Here is a 10,975-nt window from a genome sequence, read left to right as displayed (position 1 = left end):
TTCAGAGTTGGACGATGATGTCTGAAGGTATTTTTGTTCTCTTTCTCTTTGTTTTTATTTGTTCCTGTAAGATTTGATAGGGCCTTCGTGCCTCAGTTTGTAATCAGTATATATTTATATTGTTACCTTTCGCATGCTCGTGCTTTTCATTTTTGTATTGCACTCTTTTCAACCATAGTTATTAGCCGACTGAGATTTGAGGAGAGCTAGGGTTTGCTTTCGAGCTCTGGAATTTGCTCGATTTATTTGCTACAGAGAGCAGTAAATAATATTTGCTTAATGTGTAAATGACCTTAAGTCTTTTACGAAGCCGTGCATGGTTGCTTTATTTGAGAGTGTGTCGTGTTAAGATGCACACGTTATCTTGGTGGAATACTGAGCTAGTTGTATCCGGTTGTGATTGGAACGTGCTTATGTAGGGGAATCGTTACTACAGTTTGATGTATTTGTTTATTGGATCATAACTGATAAAATATAAGCCCGACTCCAGGCGTTCATGCTTTCAATTGTACTTGCAAGTATTTCATGTATAATAGCTAGGCACGACTATGCCTTAATCATGTCTACATAGATAAGGCACAAGTCCAATTAAATGCAGTTATATTTTGAATTATACTTAACAAACGAATGACATGAAACATGCGACTATGTTTTTTTAACTAACGCTCCTCAATTAACATTCTCTCAAATGTCATATTACTAAAGACATATGGTCAAGAAAAATTGACTATTATAAGTCTTTAATATAAGACTTATGCCCTTTAACTTTTTGGCAAAACTTAATAACTTAAGTTTAAGTCCTCCCATGAATAACAATAAAAAATGATTGGATCAAAAAACTTACTAATAAGACTTTTAGACTAATATATGTAGGGTGTTCGCGGTGCGGTTTGGGTGGTTTTGACGATAAAAATCATCCGAACCGCAAGAGAAAAAAGCATGCAGTTCGGTTTGGTTCGGTTGATTTTTAGAAATAAAACCAAACCAAACCAATGCGGTTTGGATTGGTTCGGTTGGTTCGATTTTTTACAATATTTTTATTGAGTCATACATACACCTATAGAGAACAACGTAACTTTGTATTTAGTCATTCATACATTACTAAATAACATAAAAACTTATCATATTTAGACAAAAACTTTGCATTCAATATACACAAAATTAGATTAGACAAAAATGGAAGAAAAAAAAAATAAAAATATATATATATATATATATATATATATATATATATATATATATATATATATATATATATATATATATATATATATATATATATATATATATATAATAGTAGAATAAAATAACATCAAAGACATTATAATAAAACATAAAAAAACATATGAGATGAGAGATTAGAGAAGATGAAAAAAAGAACATATGAGATGCGGGATTGAGAAGAAATGTGCGATAAAAACGTAATTGGAAAAGAAAATAGTAACATAAAAGATAAAAAAGAAAGAACATAAGAGATGAAATATTAGAGTAGAAAAAGTGAAACGTACATGGTAAAGAAGATGAGAAGAATGTGCGATACTACTGGGAGAGATTTAAGAAGGTTGAAATTGATATCCTAAGTGTGAGTAAGAGAAAATCGTTTTTAATTGTAAGATTAAGGCATACTAAGTTTGAGTTTTGGATTGGATGTGGGATAATTGAAGTTTGAGTTGTAACATAATGCGGTTTGGTTTGGTTTAGTTCAGTTTGAAAAATACAAATCGCAAACCAAACCAAACCGTACGGTTTTTTTAGAGAATGACCCAAACGGATCCGAACCAAATGCGATTTTTTACCGTTTGGTTTGGTTTGATTTGCGGTTTTCTATTGGATTGATTTGGTTTTGAACACCCCTAAATATATGGACAGAACAACCTATCTTCAAGACCTCCTAGAGATTACATAGATCAAACAATTTGTATTCAAGACTTTAGGTACGCACACTTTTTCTAACTTATACAATTAAAACAAGGGTATAATGGCCAATTTGTATAAATTGTAAGGGTGGGGGATATTGTTGGTGTATAAAAGAAGAGAGGGGATCTTCTTCTTCCATAACCTTCGACAACCGCCGCCCATAACACCTCATAATCGCCGGCGAACAACAAACTAAGCTTCGATCCTCCGTTCAACCCATCATCGTCACTACCATCAGAGCTGAGCAACCAATCTTCACCTTCCAACACTAACAAACCTCCTTCATCAATATCCTCCCTCCCTCTTCTTCCTTCAAACCAAACCTTTTACGGTATTCATGCTTCGTGTTTACTTTTTCAATTTTACAGAGTCGAATTAAGGAAAGAGGTAACTCAATCTACTCATTAAAATTGGTTATTAACCTATAATTCTTTGCTTAAGGAGGATCAGCAATAATGGGAAGAGTTGTAAAAAACTGCAGCAGCACTTACAGTCATGATTCCGACTCTTCAGAGTTGTTTCTCAATCAAGACTTGATGCTTCCTATACTTGCTTTGCTTCCTCTCAACTCGCTGCTCAACTCTGCAAGGTATGTTTGCAAACAATGGGCAACTACTATTCGCACTTCCCATTTTGCTCAAGCATGTCTACGGCTTTCTAAACCCGGTCTTTACGTTGAAAATCGTCACTTTGGAACTCGTTCTTATTACTTGCATATCAAAAATTATGCCAACGGTCAGTTTGAATTTGAAAGGACTGATTTGGGAACGCCTTTAATAGCCGGAATGGTTATAGATAGTTGTAATGGCATATTGCTCATGCTTTGTTGGACTTGGAATCCTGCACAAACACAAGCTTTCCTCGTGAACCCAGTCGTGAAGTCTTGCCTTAAACTTCCTCCGCTACCCTTATTCCGAGAAGGCCCGTTACTTGCAATTCAATTTAATATAGTTTGTGTTCCTCGCACTGCTAAATTCAAGTTGTTCTTCATCGACATCGTGGAGGTTTCGGGTGCTTTTTATTATGTTTTCTATGTGCTAACAATTGGAGTAGATAACTTGTGGAAAGAGATAGATAGAAAAGAAGCTCCGGTAAACTGGGATAATATTTGGAAACCACTTTATGATGGAGCCAATTATCTTTACTGGATATCTATGCACCATGAAATAACTGTGTTGGATGTTGACAAGGAAATTATTGTAGGAAAATTTCCACTTCCCCCTTTGCCTGTGGTGGAACCTCGTTCTCTTACGACATTCTTATGGAAGGGAAATCAACTTTCTTGCACTGTCCGTAGTCTTCGTAATGAAACATATCAAATCTACATTCTGGATTTTGATTCTGGAAAATGGTCATTTTATCATGAAATGGGACCGTTTGATTATGTGGCTGCTTGCGGTCTTGACCTTGTTATTTTGCTTCTTCTATTTCGTTACTGGATCCACGATCAAATCATCTTTCGAGTAGTTATATTTCCAAGGACAGAAGAAAATTGGCCTAGAGGCAAACACACCATGCATTTTAGTTACAATGTCAATACTAGACAACTCACAAAGATTGAGGACATTGATATGGGCAGTCATGAGGTATGGCTTCACACCAACAGCCTAGTTTCGTTGCCAAGTATTCAACATAGTTAGGTTAGGTAATCTTTATATTTATCTTTGTTGGCACAACTGGTTTTTATGTTTCTATTTAGTTATGTATGTTGGCGCTGGCCGAACAAAAGATGAATTGTTAACATGTTTATTTTTATTTTATTTATCAAACTTACCTTGTTACTCAAGTCTTGCGATCGTAGCGAATTAGATCATGATGACTAGTACACTATTACTGATCCTCTGCAAAATGGGTTGGATAAGATTTTATCATAATTGACAATTTAGTATCCTACAACTTATACAGATTATTAGAGCTTATTCACTTGGTGCTTGACTTTGTTATGTTTTAAAACAAATACTGAAATTTAACTGTCGATAATCTCTATTTTCCTTATTCTTCATTACATATTTGTATATCAAGATATGAGAAAGTGGCAGCTATAGGTATAAGAGTGGCTCAATGGATAACCTACCATGGCTTAGCACTCAATGTCACAGGCAGATTTGAGTCCCTTTAAATGGATTGTTCTGTATGGAAAACGCGACCGTCAAGTTGGAAGTATCCAACCGGTTGCTGTGTAATGATGATAGAACTTTTGATTTGCATGGTTTGGACGATGACAGTCTTAAACTTATTATTACTCCTAAGCTATTAATTGAAGAGTTCTCAAAAGTGTTTCAGCTTGAGTACCATCATAAAACTATTTATGTACCCATGTTGTGTGAAACTGAAGGAAAGGAAGTTATATAACCAAAGAAACAGAAAACTTGAGTTTCTGTAATGCAAATTAGACAGTTTATTTAGCATTAATTTTTATAGATGTGAGCAGATTAAAGGATTTTCAATCTTGCAATCAGACACAATTGTTACTCTATCCTGTGTTCTAGGATACCAATGCTTACAATAGTCTATGTGGTAACATTATCAACAAACTTTCTTCTGTGTCTATTAAATGATGATACTGAAATTAAAGCTGAAATGAATTACAGCGACACAACTTCTTATATGAAATGCCTTACAAATGTTATAGACCTCCACCTCTAGGCATGACAACATAACTCGTACCCGCGGATATCCGCTCCGAAGTTGACGGGGAAAATTCGTTTTGACTGGATCTGGTTTTTCCACGATTATAAAATATGGGGACGGGTCGGATAATAGGGATACTAGTACCCACCCCAAACCCGTTCCGTTTACTTTATTATATACATTATTATTTATTTTTGATAATTTAGAATATTAAATAAGTGGTCAATGTTTTGATATTTTGATTTGTATTAATTATTTAAAATATTCGAAATATATGGATGAAATTTTTTTAGATTGTTTTATTTTATTATTTGTAATATAATTTGATTTTTTTAAAAATAAATATTTTTATTTAAACAATTGATTTTATTAAATGGATGGTGGTGGGTCGGGGATACCTGAACTCGTTGGGATGAATTTGAATTTTAATTCTCCATTCCCGTTTGGGTTTGGGGCGGGGAGCGGAGATTGTTTGGGAATTCGGATTTGGATTTGGAGAGGTAAAAATCGTCTTCGGTCTGCCCTGTTGCCATGCCTATACACCTCCTTAATCGAAAATGGGGTGAACAAATATTGTGAATATTCTGAAAGTCATCAAAAAGTTGCAACGAAAGTCCCTTTGTGAATATGTCGGTAATATGAAATCTTGAACGAATGTGTAGAACACATACTTGATCGTGAGCAACTTTCTCACGCAATATCCATTTCAATATGTTTGGTGCGTTGATGTTGAACTGATTGTCGGAGAGATAAAATGCATTTATGTTGTCACAATAGACCACAACGTAGCTTTGTGACATGACAACATAGTTGAAGAGTAAGGTGTGAAGCTGACATGATTTAGACACTACATTAGTTATTTCTCAGTACACTTGAATGAGACAAGGTATGTTGAAGTTTGACGGACCATGACATCAAATTATCACCAAGATAAACACCATAAATAGAGATAGATGTTTTGGTGTTTAGACGGGTATGTCTAAGAGATGAGTTTGTTGATGGACGAAGGATACATATGGAGGTCGAAGTCTATGCTATCATGAATATATCAAATAATGTGTTTTAAAGTATACATGTGTTGTGTTTTTGGATAATGCATAAATAAACACATCTATTGAACGACATATGAGATGTTGGTTTGAGTAATCGTCAATAATTGCAATGCTCCAGCAAGGTTACGATATTTAGTTGGATCCTGGTGAGAGTTACCCGAAGAACCATTAAATTTCGCTTTTGTATCTACTAATGTAGATGATGGCTTGGAAGAGAGTATACCGACTCATTATAATTTATTTTGCGTATTTCTTCAGAGAAAGAAAAAGATCTTTAGAACGTCTGATGACAAAAATAATCAAAAATTAATTGAGATGGCGCATATCTTTTATGACGAGTTTAAAACTCAATTGTGTCATAATTGAATAATTGAGATGGCGCATATCTTTTATGGCGAGTTTAAATCTCAATTGTGTCATAATTGATTCACGAAGAGGATTGGACGATGCAACAAATATAATGTCATTGTTTTGAAAAGTTGTATATTCTTTTAAGGTTTTTTTACAAAAATAACCCACTTTTTCAAGGAAATTCTCAAAATACCCCTGGTTTCAAAAAAAATCCCAAACTACCCCACTTTTAGGAGGAGTCGCCAATTGAATTGGAGACTCCTCTTAAAACTCTAATGGAGGCGTCAATTGGATTGGCTAGGGCAGGTGCCCTAGCCAATCCAATTGGCGCCCCTGTGTAAGGTTTAAGAGGAGTCGCCAATTCAATTGGAGACTCCTCCTAAAATGCAATTTTTGTGTTATAAATAGATACGTTGTGTGAGTAATTGTTTCACATCTCATATAATCATTTGGCAATCATGTTTGGTGTGCGTCGCCGATACGAAAAGGTGATTTATGCGAGAGATAAACCTCAGATGTTGATGCTGTTCTGGAACATCACTACGTTCGATCAACTGAAGAGGGAGCTGGTTCGTTGGTTAGATGGGAAAATACCAGAAGGGGGAAAATTAGAAATATTGAGAGACTTGACAGTATCTTTGGTTGGATGCGAATGAAGACTGATAAGGATGCTAGGGAAATGATGTTCGGTCGAGACGACATCAATTTGATTGTTGTAATCAGTTAGAAATATTTATGTTTTCTGATAGCTTATTTTGTACTGTTGTTTGTTGTGAACCTCGTTGTAATAAAAACTTAATGATATATATTGATTGAAGGTTACAGAAATACAATGTTACAAAAAGCTTAAGACCTAGATGATGCTCCTCGATTGGGACAGTTGTTTTTGTTGTGTCTTGGTTGACGACAGATACTACATAATCTTATCATTTTATCTGTGGAATCCATCTTTGTTCTGATACGTGTGCTGTTTGGCCTTCCTTTTTTCTTTCTACGCATCTCGTCATTGTGCCAAACAATATCACCTTCATATGGAGGCCAATAATCCTCCATTGGTAGTACTGAGAAGCTTTGATTATATACATTCATGATGGTGTTAGCCTTGTACACATCAGATAAATGGTTGTAAGCATTTTGACGAGTATAAGCGCATGCTGCAATGACATGGGAGCAAGGTATGCGGAAGGCCTGGAATTTTCCACAATTGCACCAACTTCTGTTTAGTCTAACATCGTAGGCTAAATTTGGTCTCCCCTCGTTGTGGTCCATTGTTTCCTGGATGCTGAAATTTTGCCTATGACGGTCAAAGACTGTTACAGCGTGTGTGCTAGCTTTGATGCTCTCCTCTTTCATGACCTTCATGCAACACTCACTGAATACTTGCCCGGACATTAACACTGTACTTCATCTTTCACCTCTGGTTGCGAACATAGAAGCCAACCTATAATAGGTTGATCTTACCAAGGCGGTTATCGGCAGATTTCGAATTCCTTTGAATACCCCGTTCATGCATTCCACAATGTTTGTTGTCATGTGGCCCCATCGGCAACCTCTGCCAAATGCCCTTGTCCACTGCTCTACTGGTATGTTATTTAGCCATCTCCCTGCGTCTTCATTAGACAGTCTAATTTCATCACGATAATATTGAAATGACGGTTGAGTTAGAGCATACCCAACATTCACCACCTTCTTGCGAAGATTCTTATCTTTTATAGCACGCATGAAGTTTTGTGCAATGTGTCTGATACAGTAGACATGGGTAGAAGGAGGATCATGCCATCCGTTGTCATGGTTGTTGTAGGCACTCTCAATGGCAGCATGTCTATTAGAAATCAAACAGAGATTGACTTGTGGAGCCACATGCGTTCTGAGATGTCGAAGAAAGAAACCCCATCCACCAACCGTTTCACCTTTAACAAGAGCAAAGGCAATGGGAAAGACATTGTTGTTGCCGTCTTGTGCAACCGCCATGAGCAAAGTACCCTTGTATTTTCCATATAACCAAGTGCCATCAATTTGAATAATAGGTTTGCAGAATGCGAAACCTTTGATGCACGGGTCAAATGCCCAAAAGAGACGGTGAAAGATTCTATGTAGCACAGGTTCCGTCTGGCATCATCGCTGGCAATGTCTCCATAATTGCCACAGTTCTTGGGACATATGTTTTTAGTGCCCATAAAAACCGTGGCAATTCCTTGTGTGAATCCTCCCAGTTGCCAAAAACTTGTTCAACAACCTTTGTCCTCGCAATCCAGGCTTTCTTGTAAGATGGAGTATAATTATATGTTGTTCTGATATGGGATATAATTATACTCACCTTCACTGATGGGTCTTTATTAACCAACGACAGAATGTCTTGACATATCAACATTGCGCTTTGTTTACGGTGATCTTGTTCAACGTTAGTTGCAATGCAACTGTGAGGTGGGTCTATTGAAGCGATCTCCCAAGAGTCGTTTTTCTTCTTGTAAGACGCAGTCAAACGAAACTTACAAAGCATGTTACGACATTCGATAACATACCTTTTAGAATCAGTGCGTTTCACTGTAAAGTCAGCAGAGTTGTTCATGTGGAATTTTTTGATAGCCAAAACACATTCTTCTTTGGTACGAAACATGTCTCCCACCTTTAATTCGCCTTCTGATCTCGGATACGGATTATAGAAAACACTGTTGGATGTTTCATCATCGTGAAGATACATATTTGTCATATGTTGAGGCGGATTGTAGACATGACTAGGAGGTATTGGTGGTGGTTGATCATCATCTTCATCGTCGTTGTTGGTGGTGGTTGATCATCATCTCGGTCTCCTCTTCTTCTTCATCAACGACGTCCACTTCTGCTTCTGCTTCTGGGTTGAGTTCATCTGACCATTGTGGATCATCTTCACCAGATTCATCCTGACTGGTTAGTTGAGACTATTGAGATGGTATACATGGTTGAAGAGTAATGTACAACTCAATACAGTTGCAGCCTGAACGTTCATGACTAACAAACATGTATTCAACATCTTCATCGCCTCGTACCTTAAGGGGGAAATACTTGCATTGACTATTCTAAAAAAATTGGATTTTGATATGTGATCTTTGACACAATACCCGATCCTATACAGGATTGTATTCTTTTTTTCAAATGCAAGAAGGTTGCATTTCTCTTGATTGTGAGTCTAATGGTGTCGGTGTTTCGAAAATAAAAACCATATAACTTAGACTCGTATGTTTCACTGTTGCAGTGAACGTTGACACTGTATAATGATGAAGATGACATTGTGCAGATGAAAACTATTTTCTTACTGCAGATGAATGTGAGTGAAGTGTCTTGGATGTTGATAGTAAGACACTTAAATAGAGGAGTGAAGTGTCTCACATGCTAGCTAGTTCGAAGTGACGTGTCGCACATGCAAGCTACTCCGAAATGACGTGTCGCACATGCAAGCTACTCCAAAATGATGTGTCAACCATGCAAGCTACTAAGAAGTGACATGTTCAGCATGCAAAAGATTGGATAGCCACGTGTCAGACATGCAGACACACACTCCAAATGAATTGGCGCGCCCACTCATTCCTTGCACATGGGCGCCAATTCAAGTGGAGACACCTTGTCAAAGCATGCATTCAGACCTCGAAACCAAGCAATCAGACCTAGGTCTTGCATGCATGTCCCTATGGAGGCGCTAATTTGAATGGCGACCCCTCATAAAGGTTGTACATGGTCGCCAATTCAAGTGGAGACACCATGCAAGCACAACTTTTCATGCTCCCATCCATTTTCCTATAAATACATCCACTCCATCAACACTTATTCCACACCATCACTCTCACTACTTCTTCTACAATACTTCTTCTACAATTTCATCTGTAACAACTTCTTGTAGTTTCATCTACACCAACCGCCCGACAAAATGTCTATCCTCACAATGGGCGAATCACATAGAAGAACGGTTGCAAACATCGCAACATATGTAAGTTTTTTCTTTTGTTAACTTTTTATCTTTCATCTTCACCAACCCTTTTTTATTTTAACATACCAACTTAGTCAAGTTTTTTATTCTTTCTTTTATAGGATGTATCAAGGTTCCGAACTCGGGTCCACGAATATGTCCATATGGACCCGATGATTCAACCTTATGTTGAACTCGCCGGTTTTGGTCATATAAGCAAGATTTTGTCTTGGTCCTTAGATAACAAATTCATTCTAGCTTTATGCGAAAGATGGAGACCAGAGACACACACATTTTGGTTCCCAACCGGTGAATGTACTGTGACGTTAGAAGACGTCTACATGCTTTTGGGACTACCCATTGAAGGTAAGGTTGTTAATGGTAAAACCAACTATGCAAATTCAATTTGCATGGATCTCTTGGAGACTGATTTGTTAGATGATAATGCAAGAGGTCAAGGTATACTACTTTCACGCCTTAAGTCGTACTATAATAGTTTATACTTAGATGAGCATTCTACCGAAGATGCTCGAATAATAAAAACTAGGTGTTACATTATGATGTTAATTGGGTCGTTTTTATTTCCCGAAGGTAGTGATTCTAGCATGCATATTATGTATTTACCTCTACTTAGACATATAGATAGAATAGGAAGTTATAGTTGGGGATCTGCTTGTCTATCCTATCTCTATAGCTCCTTGTGCAAAAACTCACACAAAGACACATCTATATTTTCTGGATGTGCTGTTTTGCTACAAGCATGGGGTTGATCAAGACTATCATCTCTAGCACCCGTCAATAACAACCCTTTCACATTTCCGTATGCACAAAAGTAAGTTGTTTAAATTGTTATATCTTTACTTACTTATTTAAAGATTATTACCTCTAACTAATATTTTTTGACTTTTTGGTGTAGATGGTTTGCACGTGGTATGAGTTACAACAGATGTCCAAGACACTGTATTACTTAGTATCGCAACCTGTTGGATCACCTTCGACCGACAGACGTAAGGAAAATAACTTAATTATTTCATTATATTTTGTTAACTTCTTCTACATTGACTATAGTCCTATCTGCTTTCAC

General features: G+C 36.8%; 1 protein-coding gene across 2 annotated transcripts; it reads left to right on the top strand.

Moving 5' to 3' along the window:
* The first annotated feature begins 1,995 nt into the window (after positions 1–1,995).
* Positions 1,996–3,703, top strand: LOC127117776 (uncharacterized). 2 transcript variants are annotated; one of them, XM_051047887.1, is made up of 2 exons: positions 1,996–2,248; positions 2,362–3,703. In XM_051047887.1, exon 2 carries the CDS (start codon positions 2,373–2,375, stop codon positions 3,555–3,557), a length of 1,185 nt encoding a protein of 394 aa, XP_050903844.1. In that variant the 5' UTR covers positions 1,996–2,248; positions 2,362–2,372; the 3' UTR covers positions 3,558–3,703. The 2 variants fall into 2 exon arrangements, with proteins under 2 accessions (XP_050903844.1, XP_050903852.1); XM_051047895.1 differs by having other exon boundaries at positions 2,359–3,703.
* Positions 3,704–10,975: the final 7,272 nt, after the last annotated feature.

Source organism: Lathyrus oleraceus, chromosome 1 (assembly GCF_024323335.1).
Source record: "Lathyrus oleraceus cultivar Zhongwan6 chromosome 1, CAAS_Psat_ZW6_1.0, whole genome shotgun sequence".
NCBI lineage: Eukaryota > Viridiplantae > Streptophyta > Magnoliopsida > Fabales > Fabaceae > Lathyrus > Lathyrus oleraceus.
The sequence above is the reverse complement of the archived record's forward strand: the minus strand, read 5'-3'. Positions and strand labels throughout refer to the sequence as shown.